We start from the raw sequence: 24869 nt of genomic DNA, 5'->3' as shown, positions 1-24869 counted from the left end.
GACAGACACATTAAGAGCAGGCATTCCTAGACTTTTGACTGCTGCTGTACATTATAGTCCAGTCCTTTGTGGCTCCATTACGGGCATCACTCAGTTTATGATTATGGTCCTAATTTCCTGCCTGGATGACGCTCTCCACCATCGCTCCGGTGATGCTCGACGCTCGGAGGTGGCCTGTGATTGCTCGATGATGGCACAGCGGACAGGATGCAAGGAGATTGGGATTTTCCGTAATTAAACCCAGAGCACATCATCGCTTTGCTACCATGTCTGTCTGACTTTGTGTGAGAGGATGATAGCATTTAGCATACAGAGGGCTGAGCGCAGTGCATTGTGGGTAGGGGGCACCATGCCAGCAACATCTGCCTGTCATTTTCATGTGTGTGGCACATGTCAGTGCCCCTCCCCCCCGCCATTCCCCTGGGCTGCTCCACGACAGGCCGGATGGAGCAAGCGATGGCAGTGGCGGGAAGCTAAACGGACCGAGCAGGGGGCAGGAACTGGGGAGGGGGCATAAAGCCAGCAGAGATGGATCCTGGCAGCTAGCGGTCACTCGCTTCACTGCACACACTTGACTTCCTCCCCGAATGGGTGGGGGGGCATAGCCAAAAAAAATGACAAGCCCCCCCCCCAACATCCTAGGAATCCCCTCCCAGGAAAAAAAAAAAAAACATAAGTGCCGTCCTGGACTTGGCCAGACTGTACCAGCAGCTTACCCAGAATTCACTGCTCAGCAACACAGATTCCTACCCACAATGCATTGCTCCACCAAGGAGAAGATAAAAACAGAACCTGCCTGCCCCTCTGTACATGTGATTTACCCACAATGCACTGCTCCAGTGGACACACAACCCATCCAGTATGATTCTGGGAAAGTGACACATGAACAAAACACATTTAAGAAGTTTAAGCAGCTAGAGACTGCGGCTGAATCAGGAGAGTCACTCTGATCTAGGATGTGCAGTGATTCATGGTTTCTGTCTGATACTAGCAGGGTTTGGCCCTTGCTGCTTCTGACCCGGCCTGGGTGTGATGGCTGGACTTCCTGGAAACAGACCCTGCTGGGAAACTGCTTGCCATAATGGGCAAAGTAACGCTAACAGAGTTATCTTAAGCATGCCAAAGTAAACACGTAGTACATACTCCCAGGCCCCACCCTGGCCGGCCCCGCCCCTTGGGACCCATGCCTCTCAGATCCCAGTTCCAGTGTGTACATTTCACACCCTGCTTTCCGCCCCCACTTGGCTGCAGTTACAGGGCCATAGATCAGCGACTGGCTCTCTCAGTGCCACCCCCCCCAGGAAGGACCAAGGGAATTTATTTATGTTTAATTAGCTTGTTTACATGAGCCTGGGGAGAATGACTAGAGCTTTGCGGATGCAAGCCAATGAAAAATGCACAGAGGACCCTGAAGGGGGCGCTGTGGTAGGGTGCCACCTCACATCCCCAGGAGATCCACTCCCAGGACACGCACTTCGTGTTCGCCATAAGGACAGCACAACGATACAAAGAAGGAAAACACTGGAGGTAATAAAGAAAAAAATCAGAGATGTCTCTATCCTTCAGTGGGGAGCACTGTACCCTCATACCTATAGGGTTGTGGGTTCAAATCCCACCCAGATCCTGAAGCAGAGTCATACTGAGAAATGGGACCTTTGGCTATCAGGTGACTGACAAATATCAGGAGACCCTTGGATGGTCATTTAGGGTAGGGTGGGGGCGGGGGGGGGGGGCTAGAGGCTGATGGATGTGTACTTGGGCGTGAGGTCTCACTGTGTTGCAGAATGAGCTCTGCCTGGTGCAGCAAGAGACAGTGCCCCCTGCAGACCTGGGAAAATATAGCACCGGTTTGTAAACTTGGGGTGGTGGGGGTACTCATACACACATGACTCACAGCCCTGTGTATTACAGAACATTCCCCCCACACACAGACCTTCTGCTGGCTGTCTGTGTGATGTTTACCCCACTGGGACATTAAGAGATTTTCTTGAGGTGTGGAACTACCATACTTTTTTCCCGAGGGACTGGGATGAGGGCCAAGGAGCCTCATGTTATTCTCTGTAATGGGTCCCCCTTGGCATGGCGGGGGGGGAGGGTTATTGAAAAGAAAAACATCTATCAGGCACAAATCAGGGCTTTTCAATCTGCCCCCCCCCCCCCCCCTTTAAATCCCGGCGTGGCTTATAAAGATGGGCGTGGTTTTGAAAAGATGGACAGGCCTGGGGCGGTGTCCTTATAGCCGTTGCTATAGCGACCTGGAATGCACAGCTGTCTGCTTTTCATGCAGAGATCGCATGGCCTCTGATGGAGAAAAAATGCCCCCCAAATATGAAGAAATGCCCCCCAAATATGAAGAAATGCCCCCCATTTGCTACTAAATTCCAGTCCACCGTCGCATCCCAGCAGCTGAGTTGCTCCATTCCTTTGTTTCTGCTCCATAGAAATAAAATGTTGACCCCCCCCGCCCCGCCCCCCCCAGCCCAGCATCAGCGACAGAAAATGGGACTTGTTATGAGGCCTCATAACTGAGCTCCTTTGTGCAGGACTGCGGACACCTGCCAAATAAAATGACTTTTCACCACTGTGCTCTTTGAAAACATCAATTTCCCCGATGCTCTCAGATGTCTAGAGATAAAAACACACACATCACATTCTGATTACTTTTTCGACCATCTCCCCTCATAAAATCGCTTTTCAGATGTTGTACTGTGAGCGAGGTGGGGGGGGGGGGGGGGAGGGGGGGCAGTGCTAGAGGCCAGTCACTAGTCCCCAGTAAGGTGTTATTAGTCAAGAAGAATTTTTAAAAAGTTAAATTACAGGCCTGTGGATCTTCTGCTGGTTGTCACTGCCTTGCGTCACATACTGACCTAGATTCTCATCAGAATGTGCTGGGGGAACAAATGAGTGGCTGTCAGATTGGCGTGTGAAGCAGCACACTTCTGGTGCCACGGACACGAACAAAACGCAAAAGCAAACAGGCAAGCGAACTACCAAACAGATAAACGAACTAATAAACCAGCAAATGAACTAACAAACAGGCAAATAAACTAATAAAAGGGCAAATTAACGGACAGATAGGCAAATGAATAAATGGCAAATGAACTAACAAACAGGTAAACTAACAGACAGGCAAACAACTGGCAAACAAACAGGCAAACGAACTGAGAAGTGGGCAGGAAAATGAACCAATAAACAGGCAAAAAGGCAAAAGAACAAATAGACAGGGAAAGTAAAAGAATGGCAAACAAATACGCCAATGAACTGACAGGAAAACAAATTAAAAGACACAAACAAATAGGTAGATGAACTGACAGTTAAGCGAGCTAACAAATAGGGAAATTAACTAACAAAGAGGCAATTGAACAAACAGGCAAACAAACTGCTCAAAGGGCTAAATATTTACACCTTTGTGAAATATGAAAGTGAAGAGCGCAAAACCCCTGAAAACACACAGGTGACTAGAGGTGTGTGTTTGTTGAGAGAGATATGAGGGGTCCCTGCTCTGTGCCCCACACTACACAGCATATGATCCAGGTTCCCCAACACGGTTTCTGAAAAAGACGGATGTATTAATATTTTATGTTTCTTTCCAAAGCATTCCTACACACAATGACAAGGAATGTACATAAAACTGACATTATGCTGAAAAATGTTGCTCACTGGAGTCAGTAAAGGGGATTCATTTCCCATATTGCTGCTGATGTCTATGGCGTGTAACTGCGAAGTGTGTGAGTGTCTCCATCTCACTGCCGACAGCTGACCCATCTTTGCTGGACCACGTCCGCTGCCGTCAGTGTTATGTCATCATAAAAAACACCCCCCCCCCCCCCCCCCCGCCTTTCTCAAATATTAAAACAATGCCACGATCCTAAAAGAAGAGATTTTCATCGTGCGCTTTTTTCCAGTTTTTAATCCTCCGATTCCCATAAATCCTCAATGCCATAAAATGGCAGTGTAATTTACATTATGCCAAAAGCACCAGCAATTTATCCAACAGAAAGTGAAATATGAAAATTTCCATCTATTTCTTATGTAGACAAACCCACTCAATATATTCTGCCAGCACCTTCACTTCTAGCTGCTCTACACCAACATAATTGGCTACTTTGCCTTCTTCAATAACAACTGCAAGGTCTCTGTGGGACTTGAACCAACAACCTCCTGGTTCCAAGGCAGCAGGCTCCCTGCTGCTCATCACACAGCATTTAATAACACTTGAAAAAGAACTAGGGCAGGCCGCTTGCTTAGACTGTCAGTACACTAAAAAAAGCACAAAATGAGACCCACTTTTCTCGGTATTTGCGATTGTAACGCTGGCATGGACGGGCCAGCCTGAGCTGCAGGTCCGCACGCACTGGCGAGATACTAACACAGAAACATGAAAGGTAACACCGATTCCCACATAAAGGGCCTCTGCCAGACTCTGGCGGATTTCTCTCGGAGCTGAGAGCCGGAATTACACGTGGGCGACAGCGAGAGACGGAACAGGGGAGTGGGGGCTGCAGTCACAGAGGAGTTGAGGAATCGGGGTGGGGGGGTGCCGGTGAACAGAGGATGTGACAATAGAGGGCTGGTATTCCTGAGTAGTGGGGGGTTGACTACTGTCCAAAAATTCAAAGTCAGTTATTTTCCATCCTAAATTTAGAAGCTTTGATGACTGGCTTTGCCCATCCACATGTGTATTCAGTAGCTGGGACCCAGACTGCAGACGGGTGATGTCACCTCCCTAGGGGGGTGGTATTTCTCTTGCTATCTGTACCCCTGCAGGAGCAGTGTAGTGGTCCAGAACTGAGCTTTAAAAACTCACAAAGCGCCAAGCCTACAAAAGGCTCTGCAGTTGGACCCTCGTGGGGGGGGGGGGTAAAAAGCCGATTCAGAATCAGACGAAGTAATTTGATCTGTGTAAAAGTTGCTGCAGATGCATCTACAGGTAAGCGTCACTCGGGGAGGGGCGAAAGCTCGGGCATTTTCGCTCACCTTGCCAGAATGTTCCACGCCCTGTTGGGGTGGCTGACAGATGGCGCGTTGCACCCCAGATAAAGGCCAGCCCGCCCCAGCCCACCTCAGCAGGTCAGGGGTAACAACAGCGGGATTAACCCTGAAGCGTCGTCGTTACCCCCCCCCCCCCAACTGGAAGTCATTTGACAGTAGAGGGGAATCATGAGATTAGCATAATTAAGGCATTCACTTATAAGGGGGACAAAGTCATTTTTCGGCACTCATCCTCATATTCTGCTCCTCTTACTACAGCCTAAGCGCACAGCTAATGATTCCGCCTCTGGGTCACTGTCTTTCCCCGTCTCGGCTCTTCCTGCTATTGGGATTCAGCTCCCAGCTTCCCGCTGCTGCGCGGCTTCCGCGTCTCTGTCCCCCAGAGCGCTCAGACAGCCACTGGCCCAGACCTGGGGGAGGCAAAACAGAAGCGAAACACTGTGTCAGGAGCCCCCCCTGGGGGGATCCCCGCCCAGCCTGGTGGCAGATGGGGAGGCCTTTTACATTGCTCTCACTTGATTAAACTTGATTAATCTCTAACTAACCGGGGGGATCTACTGTCAAAGTGCCCCCCTGGTGCCTATCCTGGGGACCCCTGGTGGACATAATCAGCTCACACTTCACCACGCCACTGTGATTGAGGAGAGGCTGGTACCTTTGCTCTTTCCCAATGGTGTGGATCAGCACATGCCGTTTTAACCCTCTGTAGATGTTAAGAGTCTCAAGGGGGTGTGCAAGAACCTCCCCCCTCCAGAGATTCTAACTGTCAATTCCCAATCCCAGCTGTCAACCAATCAGATCAGCGGGCAAAAGCAAAAGTCCCTTTTCACCTCAGACGTTTACAGACAAGCCGTTTCTCGGAAGCGAGCTGTTTATCTTTTTTTGATCAGCTGAGTCTTTGAAAACTAACTTTTTTTAATTTCTCCCACAGAATAGCTCCTTCCGAAAGACCCATATGAGAATAAAAGCATAAATTAACTAACTGAAAATATAAAGAATTCTTCTTTAAAAAAAAACGAGCGGCGTGGACACATTCGGCAGAAGGAAAAATGATTTGCTTGGATGCCTTTGAAAAGCTCTCGTCACCCCTGCCGCGAGCAAGCCCGGCAACAGCTGCCTGGGACTGCTTAAGCTGCATGTTAATAACGGCTAAAAGGAAGTGGGGAGGCAGAGGGAGAGAGAGAGAGAGAGAGGGAGGGAGAGAGAGAGAGAGAGAGAGAGAGAGAGAGAGAGCAAGCATGGAAGGCTGCACTCGTTCTCAGCGATGCTGCCTTTTCCTGCCCAGAGGTCAGGATCCTTCTTCAGGCCGTTCCGTTTCATAAAAAGGAGGGGAGGATGGGGTGCATACCACTTTTAAAAGTGGGGGGGAGTGCTGTGTATAAGGGATGGTGGCCTGTTCGGTATTTTGTTGCCCCCTGCATTAAGAATATAATTTTTTTTTTGTATTTAAATAATAATAATAATAAGGGGGGGGGTTCAAAATTTTGGGGCCCCAGACAAAATCTCCCACTAGATCAGGGGTGTCAAACTCCAGTCCTGGGGGGCCGGAGCCCTGTGTAGCTTAGTTCTTTCCCTGTTCCACCACAAATGATTCAGCTCAACAGCTGTGTGGTAATTAGCACAAGCAGTTGAATCAGGTGTGTGAAACGAGGGAAAACCCAAAAATGTGCAGGGGCTCCAGGACTGGAGTTTGACACCTCTGCTCTAGACAGATGGTAGATTTTGCCAATGAGGCCCCCCAACCTATATTTTGGGGCACCACTAATGTACTGGGATATCTGAATCTGCCAGAGTATACTTGGCCTTTCCGACACCACTGAGTAATAATAATAATTATAATAATAATAATAATTAATAATAAAGCCTTTCTTGTCCTAGATGACCCCTCCCACTCCAACCAATCGGTTTACCTGAGTCCCCAAAAGTATATCATAAACTCTCATTTTACTAAGCAGGATGGGTGGGTGGGGGGGGGGGGGGTGCCGCTGTGACACAAAGGAACTCATGATCAGTGAAGACATGTTGGTAAGTGACCACGCCCACTGTGGATATGCCCCGCCCACAAATCATCCAAACTAAAATGGACACATCCTCTGGGAAATTGCCCCACCCACAAATCATCCCCACTAAATTAACCGGCCAACCCACTTTGTTCCTCCCACAAGTGATCTCCACCAAAAATCTATAAATGACCACACCCCCTAAAGGTAGCTCCACCTCTAAGGCACCTCCCCCCCCGCCATGTGGCCCAAACAAATTACTCTAATTTCATGATCATCGTGGTTATAATTATAGTTTATTATTATGCCATTTAATTATTAAGTAGTATTCATTTTGCATTATTTCATACACATTTATTATCCACTGCTAGCGCAGCATTTTTGATCATGCTCTTAAAAACCCGGGACCAGCAGAAACAGGACGGCAAGCTCAGGTAAGCTCAGACCCACTGCAAATAAAGCTATTTGGAAAACACTCGTTCCATTCCCCTTTTTCGGCAAATAGGGCATTAATGTGTTTAAGAACTCAAAACAAAAGCCATAAAGGGCTTTAGTGGGGCGTATAAATGGAGCCATGAAAGGTTTAACGAGACCCATAACCACAGCGGCGTCTGGGCTTGGCTGTGAAGGAGGAGCAGGGTGCCACAGCAACAGGACTCCCAACGACGCCCTTAACATGCAACGTGTCGTCAAGTCAGTGATGCCCTGGACCAGGCAGGTGAGAAATAAAACGTTCCTGTCACATTAAGGATATGTTGCAGTAACGCAAGCACAGCTCCTTACCCCATGGGGGCGCTGTTGACCCTTCAGCCCTGTGATATTTAGCCTTGAAACCTGATTGTGTAACCCCCCTGGGGGCATTTAAACACCATTAACCCCTGCTGACTTGTCCCTGCCTACTCCCCCCCACCCCACACACACACCTACTCTTGGCTGTGTGTTTTGGTGTGGAATTACATCATTGTCTTTTCTAGGAACCCCCAAATATATAACATCTCCGGAAAAGATGTGATCTTCAGTCCGATTGAGAGACTTCCCACCTTGTCATGTATCGCAGGACGAAAGATGCGGGGGGGGGGGGGATGCAGAGGGGACCTGGCAGTGCCGGGAAATGAAATCCCTTTCACCTCATTGGATGATGGCAGAGGACTCCTGGATAACAGCCGGACATGGGAAAAGCACGCATATACCAAGATATATATAGCTGACCTACAATTTCAATGCACGGCTGCCCCAGTTAGAGGAAATTAACAAGCCCGAACAATCAGACATTTCACATTTGCGCTTCACTATTGCTCTTTTAATTGAACCAACTCGGACAGGGCCTCGAACCCATGAGGACACGGTTCCGCCGTGCCGGAAGGGGTCCTCAGAGGGCGTTGGGTGGCGGATAAGGTGTATCTGTGGGCTGATTTGAAAACACCATACTGCTGTGGCTCTCAAACGCATGAGTTATGCCCAGGAATCAGCGGCCGGTGTCGGACTAACGGATCCGCCACAGCGACGGGGCAAAGGTGTCACAGCACGCTGCCAAAGCTAACGCGTCCTACCCTTGTCATTTTCCATGTGACTCTCTTTCCCAGACTCCAGGGATCCCCTGCAGTGTGCCAAGACATTCCCACAGATCAGACACATGACGGGGCGAGTCACCAATCACGGCCACCCCTGGGCACTCGGTTCCAGACCCAACATTCTCACGACATTTCTATAACATTCCCTCACCGTCAGAAGCAGTGGCATGCACAGGGCGACAGGGACACTGGCCCCAGATGAAAGCTGATTGGCCCCTGGAGTACCTGCTCCCCTGTCAGTCATCTTTTCAAGACATATCATTGGCTATTGATAAGGCTGGCCCTTCTGTATGAATTACTGCCCCCACTTTAAAAAATCTTAGAATCACCTCCTGGTCAAAAGCGATTAATCATGTTTCCCCAGTTGCTACGGCATTCAGTGTCTTATCTAAATGAGAGGGGGACGTCAACAGTCATGTGACCGCACCCCCTTCCCACCCACACGCGCACTCATTCGGTGGTTGCATGTCTGTTCCTGTCCTCCTACGGCCCATCGAACCTGCTCTCTATCCAGTCAATCTCCCGGGCGTTTTGGGCAGCAGGGGGCAGTCACGTTGTCTTCTCTTTTCCTTTTTTTGTTTTTAATTATTCCTGCTGCTTAAAAATCAATACTTAATTACCTGAAAATGCTCCCCTTTCTGCCTGCTGGAAGCGTCTGTCTCCAGAGCCATCACTCACACCGGTCATCTCTGCCACCTCTGCTCCATCACCTGTCTGTCCACCATGCCTGCACTCCCCGTTTGTTTCACTCCTCCATTCCCCATATTTTCTTGCACCTCCTCACCCTCCCCCCCCCCCAAGCTCAGACCGATGGAAGTCAGAGGGTTTAATCATGAGGGGATAGCGTAAACGCAGAACACACGTTCAAATTCCCGCAAGACAAATCAGGGCCTGTTTTACTGGGAGACACTGACACGTGATTGGCTATAAAAAGTGCTTCTGACTCATATCAAAGTCTAAAAACTCTGAAGCTTATTCATCCAGAGCAGAGACAGGTGACCCTGGCCCACAGAGGTAGCAAGCAGATGTTCTCCCTACCTCATTCTTGCCCAAAACCCTTTTAAGGTAATAAATCGCTCCGTCAGGTGGTCTGATAGTAACAGAAAAAGGGCCCTGATTACAGACCCGGGCTGTTCCCCTACTCTAGCTCTTCCCCCTAGAACCTCGATGAACACGAAAGACATTACGAGGCGTCAAATCACATGAGACCCCAACAGCTGAATCGAACCTAATTAAAGACAAGGCCTTGGGCTGAACACACGCTTACATGCGGCGGTCTTTAAGCCCCGCCTCCCAGTGAATGTCATTAGCCCCACCCCCTTACCAAAGGCATTATCCCCAACAACCCAATGTGTGACTCAGAAAGAGATCAGTAACAGCTTATCATTATAGGCCCCGACCAGACCCAAGACGACAACAAACGCAGGCAGAGGGCCACAAACAGAGCGCTCCAAGGTGCCCTCGGAAACGGACTCATGGTCCATCTTTTAAACCGACCGCCTGACACCAGCGCCAGATGCAGCCCTGAGGAATGAGGGACCCGCAGCCCAGGGCTGCTAGGCCAGGACTGTGGCAGAGGGGCCCCTTCCTCGCGAGGTAGGGGGCCCCAAACAGAGGGACCTTCTGTGTGCCTCAGAGAAAGCAGAACTGGGATCTGAAATGGGGGGGCAGGGAATCTTCACACCATCACAGGGGTGCTGGTTTCCCCACCTTCTGCTACCCATCAGTGCTGGCTCCCTGCCCCCCCCCCCCCCCCCCTTCTTTTCTCTACCCCCCCATCTTGGTGCACCTGCTGTCATTCCATCGCCTCGTTTTCTCCCCTCCTCCCCCCTACAAAAAAAACAACAGTCATATGGTGTAAAAACGCTGACATTAAAAAATAATGGATCTGTCAAGAGTCTCGCCTCCGTGGCCACTCAGGAGAGGTCGTCATGGCGACTTAGCATCTCCTCCTCCGCAATAAAAACCCCATAAAGACACTAATTCTCCCAGAAATTGATAGTAGCGGCCCCCTGATTCTGGCCTTTAAAGAGGCGATAAAAAACTGAAACACATGATAGATAAATAAACCTAAGTCCTCCCTCCAGACGTCCTACATCCGAGAAAAAATCTTAGTTGATCATCCCGTAGCCTACATTTCTTACTCCGTTCCTTTAAAAGTAATTTCTATTTATCGGTCTTCGCTGTATTTGTATCCCCCCCCCATAAAAGACACATAGGGGCGGTGGGGGTGCAGCCTCCTGCTTGCACGGTAACGGGATTGCGTCCTGCTCTGCTCGCTCTGCTCCCGATCGCACATCTGCTGGCTCCCGTTAGCGCGTGAGCGATCTGAGAATCTGCGTCCCGCGAAAGCTGCGAGGACGCGCTCAGGATCGCCGTGGCAATAATTACCCAGAACGGACTGTAAACTGACGGATGATTATTCCCATTGTTTTGTCTAAGTTCATTATAATTATTATTTTCTGCAGAGGCTTTAGCGATGTGTAGGGAAATGTAATTCAGAATTCAGATTAATATAACTGCATCAACCAAAGATTCGAGGTGGGGATGGGGGGGGGGGGGGCAGAAGAGAGAAAGACTCACGATAAAGCCCATATGCACCCCCCCCCCCCCCCAATCCCATGTGACAGGGGATGGGGACTAGGCATGTTTTCGTCTTAAACTATTAACCGAACGACAGAAACATAGAGAGAGAGAGAGAGAGAGAGAGAGAGAGAGAGAGAGAGAGATGACAAGGAATGTAATTATTACACCAAACTGCTGATTCTATCAGAACTTATGCTGTGTGTGTCACTGTCTGTGTGTTATGTGATGTTTTTTCTTTGATTATGAGAGAGCCCTCGTCTTTAATCACCATAATGTCATTTTTTTCTCTCTCTCTCTTACCATAAAGAGCTTTTTTAATTAGTCAGCCAGTTCATTAAGAAACAATCTCCCCACTGCAGACACCAGCGCCTTTACCAGGTCAACAGCGAGAGGCACAGAAAGAGACTCTGGCCTGATGTCACACAGCACCATGCAGGAGAACCAGACACTGCAATAACCGATAGCCCCTGACAGACATGACTAATTAACCACAGAGTTTCCGATTGACTGCTTTCCTAAGGATTGATATGTAACCACAGTTTAAAAATCCACCACCTGGAGCCACAGGTATAATTCCTAAGCATTTAACCACCCACTAAGTAGTTTTGGCACAATCCCAGACATTAATCTCCCTGTCTTGGAGGTTTGCGGTAAGAACCTTATGCTTCCTGGATTCCTGACCTGGGACATGGGTTACAGGACCGATCCATGCGGTGGACCAGCTCCTGGTCTCTGACCGCTCAGTTTCCCACCTTCCCAGCATATGCCATGCAGCGACATGAGGCTTCTCATACTGTCTGCCAGACTACGTTTAAGGACACGTGTGTACACACGGGAACACGCACATGGGAAGTATCAGCCACCACGCCACGTACTCGCTCCATGACCCCTGAGACGGGCCATGCTGGAGAATGGGGGCCGGGGTGGGGGCTCGTCCATGAAATCACGCCAAGAACAGCTCACCTGCTCTGCGGGGTCTACAGCAGATGGCAAAGCTTGGTGCTGCCACTCTTTACCATCTGCACACCAACCTCCACCCGTCCCCAGCAGCTGGGGATTGGGGTGGGGGGCTGCCACCCTTCTCAGACAGCATGGGACACAAATCGGCTCTGTCACTTCGAAAAACCCAAGCGCTATTGCTGCAAGAAACAATCCCCTTCAGGCCATTTTGGAAAAAAAAATACCTTATTGAGAAAGCGAGAGATGGACAGACAGGGAGGTGGGGGAGGTTTACAGCTGTCAGTACAGAATAATGATTATGTACGACTTTTCTGTGGCCTCCCAGGCGTCTGTGGCATTTACACAAGAATAATTTGTGTCAATATCTTATTTCATCTTTTTCTGAACAAGAGAGGAAAATTGAAGTTGAGAGTAGAAAGTGCTGAATTCTGACCCCCTGCGTTAAGCCTTCAGGATATGCGGGAAATACACGATATATAAGGGAATCGCAAAAAATATAGGCCTATGAAATACTGGTCGATAATAATAATGTCCCAACAAATTATTACTTAGTACATCGCGGAATTATTTGAATAATCACCCAACGAATTAATACAAAAGCATACACGGGAGTGTAGAAATTGTCTTCAAGAGCTCGATTGCCCAAGTGCCGCCGCTTCCTCTTCTCTGCAAAAATGGGATGGTGTCTGTCCCGAGTTCAGGGATCGCGGAGATTAACAAGCAAGGACGTGTCCACCATAAACAATGCTGTTTAAAATGCGGGCATGGGGGCGCATGAATGAAATCCAGAATCAAACCAGAGTAACGCGATATGCTTTACCGTTAAAGATGCATTATGATAACTGCATTAAATATGTATATGGAATACGCAAGGGTACAGTATTCCGCTGAAGGGAGCGGATCTTCACCTTCGTTCAATCGATATTGTTTTCAATATTAATTTCAATTATCGATGAAAATCAAGCGCTAAAACAGCATAACAATTGGATTAGTAAGAGAAGCTTAACATGAAGCGCCCACCAAGTAATTCCAGTTTAGGGATGATGCAAGCATGGTCTTCTAATTGTCAGGCGTGTGTAACCGGACCATCCAAACTCAAAACGGGGTTTGCTCGTTTTAGCTGGGTGATCGCGCCAGCGTAAGAGCTCGGCTCCGGGCATGAGACTCGATCGCTTCGGACGCGGGGCACTGCTGCTCCGTTTCAACTCTTCATGCAATTTTATAAAACAGACATTTGCAGATATGGAAGCGCAGACTGTGCGCCGAGTACTAAAGGTAAAGGGCAAACCGTTTCCCGCAAAACACACAGATCGTTAAATTATGTTGACCACGAAAAATCTTTATTTTATAGAGGATCAACATATCGTGTCCCGGCACTAAAATGGGCTACGTGTAGCCAGCATCTCTCACTGAACCTTACTTTGATACTTCTGCTTGCCTAATTGAATCCCACCGATTAAACTTATAGACGCGCAAGAAAGCGTCCTGCAGTAAAGGTTTATATTAGCGTCATTTGTCTTTGAAAAAGTACAGGGGAGTAAGGAATACTACATGTGCGCTTCTTTTACAGCGTTATTCAGTGTACCACAGCGGAAAATAAATAAATAAGCATGAACTGAATCGAATCTTTTCACAAATTATGAAGATTTTATTCATTATTAACGAATAATACCTGTTGGACATCCCGTACTCGGCAGGGATAACCTGTATAGGCTTATTTATTATTAATAATAATAATAATAATAGCAAATATATTTCAAAAGTAATGGTACTGTAACTGATCTCTTCTGTTATTACGTAGGTATTAATTTACCGGCAATAAAAGTCTGTCATTCTCCCAGTGAAGAAAAGTGTGTTTTATGACCTGAGGAGTGAACAGTGGTCCCCGACCACAAAAAGACGCTTTTGGACCCATGCTGCGCCCAGCGCATCACTGTACGAACCAGCAATCGCAGGTGCCCTCAACTGGGCTGGGTGCAATTCCGAGTGCTTCACGGACATCACAAGCACGGAAAGTTACCCCAGAAAGGCACGAGAAACGGCAAAGAGAGAACGCAATTTACCATCTCGCTCCCTGCATTGCAGTTTTGCACGGTGGACGTGGCTGGGGCAAATAAACCAAAGTCCATTAAAACAACCGATTCGGAGAGGAGGTGAGGACAGAGGGGGGAGACGGAGCAGCCCTAATGAAAGGAAATCCGCAGATTGCTTTAAGGCGTGCACGTGTTTGTTTCGCTGTCCGTAGCGGGTCACCCTCCATCCTCAGCGCCGTGCATCGCATTCCCGCGGACTCGGAGGCGCGCACAGAACGGGGAGGATTAAAAAAGGGAATAAAAAACACATCATTTACCTTCCACTGCAGAAACCGTAGCGATTGCACATAAAATCGCGAGCAAATCCACTGTCATGGCAAAAGGGTATTTTCCTCTTTTGATTTCCCCCTGTTTTCTCCCTTTTGTAGTTACCAAGAGGCGTGATCGTACACAATCCTTCAGCTGTCAAAAACGGCGCTCCTGTAGCGGGTATTTTTGAGTCACATTGCAAGCCGTAGTAAGTAGTATGTGAGAGGCAGCTGTGGTCGGTAAGGTACGGGGATGTGAGGGGGCTGACAGAATCCCCCCCCCCCCTTCCATCCCCACCCCCCATCCCATCTCACACCCCTTTAACACCTTGTGGCCAATCACAGGGTGCAAACGGCACGTCTCAGACCAATGGTAACTGAGCGCCCCCCCCCCTTCTCGCACGCTTTTAGTTTACAGCAAAAAATAATAATAAAAAAAACTTTTCACTGGCCATTTCTAGCCGGTTTCTGTTCCACACGAAGTGAAAGGGCGCCTATTTGTGGCTGTCTGAGGTTATCGCAGACGAGGTGTTAACTTTGCGGGGGTGTTTTATTTTTTTTTTTTGGAAACGATTGAAGACTAATTGAAATGGAGAAAAATGGGAAAAGGGGTACAATTACATCCTTGTTTTCGGAAGCAATGAGCTGAGATTATGTGACTACATGGCGTCGTGTCTGTGTTGTTGTGATAGGCTTTCTAGATATTACGACAATAAAGTAAGGTTCTGGGGTGAAGATGAATTTATGAATACAAAAATAAAACATTTTATATATTTTTGTGGTTTAAGGAAAGTTGTGGTTTTAAGCAAGTAAATATACAATAATATAAATACACAACATATACAACTTTTAATAAAATATAAATAATAATTTTGTATACTACTACTACTACTACTACTAATAATAATAATAATAATAATAATAATAATAATAATAATAATAATAATAATAATAGGCCTAACATACGTCGGCTGGAGAATTAGTTGAGTCTGCCCACAGGACACAATTATAACATAAGAAATTATTGAATTTAGCTTAACTGATTAACACCCAAATCCCAAATGTCCCCAAAGCGCAATGAGATGCCCTCCCCCGCTGCAGGTCCCCCGCTGCAGGTCCCCCGCTGCAGGTCCCCCGCTGAAGAACGCGGACGGCGTGATGCGGGCTGTCCCTCCGGATCCTCCGTCCTGTCCGCGCATTTGGTCACTGCGCCGACGTCGTTACAGAATGAGATTGATTCGGCAGTATCCGGACGCACAACCGTTTTGGTTCCTCTTATCCTGCGAGGGTGCTGTCGGAGCTGCGGGTCTCTGTCCTGATCCTCAGGTGGCGTTTACCCCTCCGTACAGTCTCCTTGTTGCCGTACTGTGGTCCCGCACCAATCCAGTCCTATTCCGCAGCTGTTTGGGTTTTTAATGCCTTGCAGAGATCGGGGGGCGTTTCGCGAGTATACCGTTATGACATCTGCGGGTTCACCTCGCCCCACCCGGCCGCTCCTCCTGCCCCATTGTGGCAGGCTGCTTCAGCAGATGGCTGACATAAAGGCCTCCTCCCTCGGGACAGGCAGTGAACATGGGCCCCATTTTGGGGTGGGGGTGGGCAAACCTGTTTCTTTTCAATTACTTATAGAATGTGGAGGGGTTGCAACCGAACCCCTCTGGGCCCCCGGGACACTGGAAAAGGGAGTCGGTCCCCCCATTCCCAGTTATATCTGTTTGTTTCATACTGGCCTGTTCTGTCTGTTTGGCATCATGGCAAACCTGCTGACAGTAAAATAACATGGACTGGCTACATCTCTCAGGTATCCTGTCTCATAGGTGAGTTCTCACCATCCACTTTATTCTCGTATCTGTGATTTGGAGTTAAAAGTGAAACGATCCGAAACCTTCCAGGATCAAGGCAGGACCAAAGTATTCTTCAGAAAGTGAGCACATCTGGGGGTGGGGGGGGGGGCTAAAGAGTATGCTGTTGTTGATAAAGGAGCAAGACCCCAAATCAGGGTCAAAGAATATAGCTTTCCTGCTCCCCCACTCATACTACAGAGCGTAGGCAGGAGGCAGGAACACTCCTAAAGACGCTGCTATGTATAATGTAGAGCTGCGATGGGGGGGGCGTGGTATCCAAATTAGGGGCGTGGCTATGGGTGGGCAGAGACAGCCCCCCCCTTTACTGCCACCAACCCCCAGCTTCAGGCCCCCTCTCTAAGGCAGGCATTGGGAATCTGCCCGCACCTGCACCAAGAAGCCAGCCCCCCTGTTAACTTTAATGATGTGAGTCATGTGCTTCATAGAAAAATCCACTTAGGGAGGCGGGGTAAAGATGCAGATCGAGGGAATGGCCAGGAAATGGAGCGCTGGCCCGGCTTCCGGATTATGCAGAGTGGATAACGGCTCTTCAGAATAAATCTATCACCTTGAAAAAGCTTTTTCGGCGGTCTGGGAGACAGTGACTGTGACGTCGTTGACAGACCGAGCAGGGGGGTGTCGGGAAAGTGGCCCGACTCGCTGCTACCCCTGACTGGTCCGGCCTGGCACTGCCCTGAGGTGTCTGACCTGATTTTGTAGGTGGGGGTCACAGCAGCCACCCTCTGAGTGCAGGTGGTCTCTCTCTCAGCTCCCCCCCACATGTGCTCTGTGACCGCCGGGGGGAGTGGGGACAACTTTATGCAAGACAAAGAAAAACTTCTGGTCGCATGCTCTTGCATTAACGATTTAAATAAACTCCACAGGCTGCTTATAGGAGGGTCAGACACACTGTAGAGAATAGGCATGTAGACGGGTATTAAAATTATGAGTTTGAACCCCCCCATACCATCAAATTATAGCCATTGACAAAAGTTTTGAGAATGATACAAATATTAATTTTCACAAAGTCTGCTGCCTCTGTTTTTATGATGGCAATTTGCATATATTCCAGAATGTTATGAAGAGTGAGCAGATGAATTGCAATTAATTGGAAAGTCCCTCTTTGCCAGGAAAACTAACTTAATCCAAAAAAACCCATTTCCACTGCATTTCAGCCCTGGGCCGGCTGACATCATTTCAGTGATTCTCTCGTTAACACAGGTGAGCGTGTTGACGAGGACAAGGCTGGAGATCACTCTGTCATGCTGATTGACTTAGAATAGCAGACTGGATGCTTTAAAAGGAGGCTGGTGCTTAAAATCATTGTTCTTCCTCTGTTAACTATGGTTACCTGCAAGGAAACAGGTGCAGTCTTCATTGCTTTGCATGAAAGGGCTTCAGAGGCAAGGATATTGCTGCTAGTAAGATTGCACCTAAATCAACAATTTATCGGGTCATCAAGAATGGCAGCAGGCAGGTGTGAGTGCATCTTCATGCAAGTGAGGCGAAGACTTTTGGAGGACGGACTGGTGTCAAGAAGGAAAGCAAAGAAGCCACTTCTCTCCAAGAAAAACATCAGGGACAGACTGATGTTCTGCAAAAGGTACAGGGATTGGACTGTTGAGGACAGGGGTAAAGTCCCCCTTTCTGATTGTTTGGGGCACCCGGAAAAAGGTTGTCCAGAGAAGAAAAGGTGAGCGCTACCATCAGTCCTGTGTCATGCCACAGTAAAATATCCTGAGACCATTCATGTGTTGGTCTGCTTCTCAGCCAAGGGAGTGGGCTCACTCACAAATGTACCAAAACATCCTCCGAGAGCAACTTCTCCCAACCAATCAAGATCAGTTTGGTGATGAACAATGCCTTTTCCAGCATGATGGAGCACCGTGCCATAAGGCAAAAGTGATAACTAAGTGCCTCGGGGAACAAAACATGAACATTTTGGGTCCAATGCCAGGAAACTCCCCAGACCTTAATCCCATTGAGAACTTATGGTCAATCGTCAAGAGGTGGGTGGACAAACAAAAACCCACAAATTCTGATGAACTCCAAGCATTGATTATGCAAGAATGGGCTGCCATCAGTCAGGATTTGGCCCAGAAGTTGATTGACAGCAGGCCAGGGCGAATTAGAGGTCTTGACAAAGAAGGGCCAACACTGCAAATATTGACTCTTTGCATAAACTTAATGTAATTGCCAATAAAAGCCTTTGACTATTGAAACACTTGTAATTATACTCCAGTATACCATAGAAACATCTGACTAAAAGATCTACAAGCACTGAAGCAGCAAACTTTGTGAAAACCAATACTTGTGTCATTCTCAAAACTTTTGGCCACGACTGTAATTCACCGCAAGGTAAAGGCACTAAGTGTGTCACGTTGTCGATTACGTGACGCTTTACATGGGTATGAGCCGGTCGTGTCACTCAGTTTCAGCACCCCCCCCCCCCCCCCAAAAAAAAGAAAAACATCAGACGACAAGCAAATCACATAAAAGATCTAAACACAATGAAGGTCACCCTGGATTAGCTGGGACTCGTCTCAGTGTTTACCGCCACTCAAAGCGTGCATTTGCATGGAGCCTCTGAGGGATGCGCCCCCCCACCTCCCCTGCTGGCCACAAACAGTCACTACACTAAATATTAGACAAACACGTTCCTTATTTGGGAAATCCAACTGTACTGTACTGTACAGCAGTGGTTGGGGAGCCAGTTGATATTGGAACCCTCAGTGGGTTTTTTTCTCCCTTTTTTTCGGGTGTTTTTGGTTGCTCTCTTCTGTTTTCTTTCTTTCTTTTTCTTTCTTGAATGCCAGTTACCTGTATCGGGCCTTGGGGTGCCTAAAATTCATATATTGTGCTGTATTTTTGTATTGCATTGTCTTGTCTTTTAGTACAGTATTGTTTTGTCCTGTTTTTGCACTGTTGTTGGTCCTATTGTCTCCCCCTCCCCCCATTCATGTATAGTACACTTGAAAACTGCAACAAAAAGAAAGAAAAAGAATCAGAAACAGAGTAGTTTTAACGAATCACTTAAAAATGAAAGACTTTAAACAGAAATCTGACCATTTTTTTACGAACCGCCCAGTGAGGATGCAGCAGACTTTACAAACACAGACAGCGGAGACCCCCGTTAACAATAACCCCCCCCCCCCCCCCCAGGTCATGGGCCATGTTTGTTTGCTCATATCCTTTCCCTTGCTGTGAAAGAGAGGGGGCCATCCACTTTCCAAAGAAAGTTTATACAACCAGAAACAGGTAGCGCTTTTCATGAAGCACTCAAAATGACACCTTCACAACTTCTGGGTCATTCGTATGGCATCACACACCCATCCTCAGGTAGTGACGGACCATAGAAACTGTTACCTAGCAACCTGCCTCTGTTGACATAAGAATTCATTAATATTTATGATGGTATCATAAGGACGTGACCCAGAGCTTAATCACTCGTTTCAGTTTTATATGAAGGACCCTCTAAATACACTTTCAGTGCACAATCGGTTTTAGGGAGACGTAGTCATTTTAAGGCAGATCTGGACTTCAGAAAGTCAGATATATAAATTTTAATTAATATTAAAATCATACAGCACTATCACACTATTGCTGTTATGTAACAAAGCTGTGAGCGATGGATTTAATGATGCCTATATATGGCACCTATACAAAGGTCATATTACACAGACTTCAAGTGTCCCCTGAAATGTAACTGTAGTTTTGATTTATTTGATCCACCACGATTTAATCAAATTGATGATAAATCATTTGTAAGAAACTGAAGTGAAACATGCTACACGGTCATAACAATCACCCCACTTCTGCATTTATTTCTAAATATTCCCATGCCACTCATTTACATGTTAGCATGTATGTTTTGGGAAACTGGTGCTTTTATTTCTGAATTATCATTTAGAATCACACACTGATAAAGATGCCAGTGCCCAGTGCCCAGTCCAGACCCAGGATTTGGGTTCCTGCTGTTGTGATTTTGGCCCAGAACTTGGGTAACTGTAACCCATGTTCTCACACAAGTTTGGGGACAAACACTCGAACATCCCCCAAACAGCCGATGTGACGTTGATGTAACAAGACAAAACTGTTAATTCATATTTATAATAAATATTTTATATTTATAATAAAATAAAGTTGCAATACTAAATAAACTATAGCAATTATAATGTTAGTTAATTTCATCTAATGCCAGTTAGCTAATGTTAGATAATATTAGCTAGCTAGATAGTTAACTGTGAGCTACGTAAAAGGTAACACATTGTCGTTGGTGATTATCGTCGAATACAGCCTGACAGGTTAACACGGAAGTTCAGCCGAGTTTGCTGGTTCGCTAGATATTGATGTTCTGCAACTTAATACTGTAAACAGCAATAAAGATGGTATTAATACCAAATACATTAATAAACATCCCAGTACCACTGCTAAACTTTACCCAGTGTTGGGTAGTTGTAACAAGTCAGCATCACGGTTAAATTGCACAACCCAAGAGGCTGGGTTAAAATAGCCCTGCCTGTGTTCTGTCTAATATTTACCCAGCGTTGGGGGGGGGGGGGCAGTTGGATTGTTTTAACCCCAGCATTTGTGCAGGTGCCCCAGCGCAGGTTTAGGAAAAGTCTCCAATTGCCCACCTGAAGCTATTACTGTTGAGATGTGTCCAAAGGTCAAACAGCCTCCTCCCCGGACCATTACCTCATCAGCTTTATATTTCACATCTCTTGGACGCTCACGGTACATTTTGGGGTTCATTAATATCACGCTGCTATAAAAGCAGCCCACCTACACCCCCCTGATGAACACACACACACACACACACACAGACACACACGCACACACACATACGCACTTCCAAGCACATGGGCAGGAATCCTGCCCACAGCTTTGCACACTCTGACAGGGGTATTTCTGACATAACAACAGATGTCAACATACTGTAGAAGAGTTGAACATCTTTGTTTTTCTTTATTCCCATGATGCACAACTCCCGGGTGATGGAGAGAGGTGGTGGGTTTCTTTACCCGTCTATTTGTCTTCCAACCAGTAGAGGATCATGGGGCATTTCTTCATCATTTGTGGTTAATTTCCTTCTAAAAACTCTAGAACTTTGTCCCTGTGTGACACCAACATGCAGACATCTCAGATTTATGTTCATGTAATGCAGGGGTGTCAAACTGCAGTCCTGGGGGGGAGCCCTGTGTAGCTTAGTGCTTTCCCTGTTCCACCAAAAATGATTCAGCTCGAGAGCTGTGTGGTAATTAGCACAAGGAGTTGAATCATGTTTAATGAGGGGAAACCCAAAAATGTGCAGGGCTCCACCCCTGATGTAAAGGATCGGCTGTTGGAGCGTAAAAGTGTTTTAAATACACAGACAGCGCATCAGACGAAAACAATTGGTGAAATGACAGATCCCAGATCAGTATGTAGCCGAGTGAAGGTCCACTTGTTCTGCTCAGAATGGATGCTCCGCGGCAGCATGCATTTCACCCCTCCGCACGGGAGGCCGAAGTCCGACGTCCTCTCCTTCGATTCGGCCGCCGCCGCTAATGGCCGTTTCCATGGTTATTGCTCTCAGCCAGCAAAGGGCTATCGACACCTCGAGGCTCAGATCGTGACCTCAGCAAGGTCAATCAAAACAGTGGGTGGATACACCGGTGATAACGATTACGGCGTGGCCAGCGACATGACAAAACGAACGATGGATAAGAAGGGAGCAGAATGATTAAACAACAAAGGAAGGAAACAAAAGAGTGAAACTGAAACAAGAGGCCATTCACAAGGTAAGAGTCAGAGTGAATAACGGCAGCATTACAGGGGCCTCAGGAAAATACCACCAAACGAAAAGCACACGCGTAAAATAGACACTTAAACGCTTCCACCGGCAGGTTAAATTATGATTTGTTTGTGTAGATATCTGCACAGAGTGTGAGGGGGAGATTTTATGTTTTTATTGAAGTGTGTTGCTTAGGCTGTGTGAGAGGTGTCCCCTGAGATTTGGCCCCCGAATAGGCTGGGTCCTGAACCCCACCCTCCATCGCCTCTCAGGTTGCAGATGCACTATACCGCTACTCCAGAAGTGGCAAAAAAGGTGTTGTTCGTTTGATGTTCATCTGACATTTGTCTAACTTTTGTTTGACATTCGTTTGTTTAAGGACCATCTCACCCTGCAGCCCGGGTCAGAGTGCGAGTTCATAAATTGCCCGACTACGCACACGAGAGAGAGAGAGAGAGAGAGAGAGAGAGAGAGAGACAGGGAGAGCGATTCCTTTTAATACCATGTCGTGAATAAATCATCAGCTCTCTCCCTTAATGTCATTCCTAGGTGGTGGGGGGGGGGGGGGGGAAGGGGGGAGTTCTGGTGGTATGGTGGCGGGGGGGGGTGGGGGAGGAGGGGGGTCAACCTCAGTTGTGTGTACCTCACCTATGGAAGTTCAGAGCCCATTTCCCCCTCTGTCATGAATAAATGAAAACGTTATTAAGCATGATGGAGGAGAGTGTTAGCGATCAGTACCTCCCTCGCTAGAAGAAGACGGATTGCCCCAAAGTGAAATCAGCTCGTCTGACAGATGATACACAGTAAACGTCCGTCTTAAACCGTATTAAACCATAAAACAAATAAAACAGGTGCAGAATTCACTGCTCTCTCCACACAGGATGTGCTAGCATGCCCAGGAATACAGGGAGACGGGATCACAGCCATCCATAAAGTACAGACGGGGGCAGAATTTTGATTAGAGACGTTTGTGCTCTCTTTGCAGGTGAGCGTTCGGAGGACGGGGGAGGCACACGCGTGTGTAAATACAGCATTAGGAGGACGGGGGAGGCACACGCATGTGTAAATACAGCATTAGGAGGACGGGGGAGGCACACGCGTGTGTAAATACAGCATTAGGAGGACGGGGGAGGCACACGCGTGTGTAAATACAGCATTAGGAGGACGGGGGAGGCACACGCGTGTGTAAATACAGCATTAGGAGGACGGGGGAGACACACGCGTGTGTAAATACAGCATTAGGAGGACGGGGGAGGCACACGCGTGTGTAAACACAGCATTAGGAGGAAGGGGGAGACACACGCGTGTGTAAATACAGCATTAGGAGGACGGGGGAGGCACACGCGTGTGTAAATACAGCATTAGGAGGACGGGGGAGGCACACGCGTGTGTAAATACAGCATTAGGAGGACGGGGGAGGCACACGCGTGTGTAAACACAGCATTAGGAGGACGGGGGAGACACACGCGTGTGCAAACACAGCATTAGGAGGACGGGGGAGACACACGCGTGTGTAAATACAGCATTAGGAGGACGGGGGAGACACACGCGTGTGTAAATACAGCATTAGGAGGACAGGGGAGGCACACGTGTGTAAATACACCCACACAGGAGACTGAGATTCTTACAACCGCACACGTGGAGACCCAGGCTGGGCAGCACATTCCGACGTGCTGGGAGGCCAGAAAGGCAGGTAGAGCTGTAGATTCCTCACGCTTTCCGGGAGGGTATCAGATCGCATCCTGAGGAGCGCACTGGAAAATACTGCCACTGGAATATAAACGACAGATGCAAATTACGCAACTGTACCAAAAGCAGATACATTACAAAGTGACAAATCAGCCTTTCTATTGCTGACTCACTAAAAGATCAGGTGAAAGGTTCTATCAATCCTGCTCATCTAACGGAAGCTCTCCGTAACCAGTCCTGTACCAAGTGTGAGCAGTTCACACAGCATCTCCTTACCACTGGGGGGGGGTTTATAATCCACCCCCTCAAGTGACTCCAAAAAAACAGAACAAGTAGGACAGATACAGAAGGAGTGTGTGTGATGGGATGGGTCACAGAGGACAATGACCCCACTTTCCAGAGCTTTCTCTCCCTCTCTGTTTGTCCGGCAGTTGATTGCATCATGTGCTCAGACCCACGCAAATATTTACCCAGCAGGGTCCACTGCCCTGCAGCCCATAACAGCGCCGGATCCCTGGTCCCCCGCGGTTTAGAGGACGCAAAGGGGCACCGAGAACAGAACGAGCGGACCATGTTCGACAGAGGGGAGACGTGACGGAACCGGACAGAAGGAAGATAAACGAAAGTGGGGTGGGGGGAGGGGAGAGTGAGCAAAGACTGTCAGCAGAAGGAGGAAGACCCCAGACAGCAAGTAGCCAGGATTACATCATGGGGAACATCGCCTGCAATCCGTCCCCGGGGGTGGTGGACGAGCTGTTCGCAGTGGCCAGGAACGCCAGCGTGCTCCCAGACGTCACGCTGGACCCCACGCTCGCCACCTACCTGTCGCTGGACTCTGCTGCTGCCCTCAACCAGCACTACGCCTCCCTGGAGGCCATGCTCACCACCCCTCAGGTATCGGCATTCCGGCACGACCTGGCTTCTACATTCGGGGAGGGCGGGCGCGTGCGGTTCGGGGGGGTGGGAGTGGTGGCACTGGCGCTGGCGCTCCTGTTCGAGGCGCTGGCGCTGCAGGCGGCGGGGGGCAGAGCCATGGCGGAGGACCCAATCCGGCGCATCTTTGGTGCCGACCACACGTCAGAAGTGGGCCCTATCGCCAGCGAGTACCTG

The 24869-nt window shown here is 48.2% G+C and overlaps 1 protein-coding gene across 1 annotated transcript in view; it reads right to left on the bottom strand.

The window, feature by feature from the left end:
• LOC111833628 (ephrin type-B receptor 1) overlaps positions 1–14704 on the bottom strand; it is a 131039-nt gene extending 116335 nt beyond the window's left edge. Inside the window, exon 1 of the mRNA XM_072710648.1 lies at positions 14460–14704. Coding sequence (XP_072566749.1) covers positions 14460–14517 — 58 coding nt within the window. The 5' untranslated portion in view covers positions 14518–14704. The remainder of the gene's footprint in view (positions 1–14459) is intronic.
• Between the last annotated feature and the right edge of the window lie 10165 nt (positions 14705–24869).

This window comes from Paramormyrops kingsleyae, chromosome 4 (assembly GCF_048594095.1).
Source record: "Paramormyrops kingsleyae isolate MSU_618 chromosome 4, PKINGS_0.4, whole genome shotgun sequence".
Classification (NCBI taxonomy): Eukaryota; Metazoa; Chordata; class Actinopteri; order Osteoglossiformes; family Mormyridae; genus Paramormyrops; species Paramormyrops kingsleyae.
This window is presented reverse-complemented; position numbering and strand designations above follow the sequence as displayed.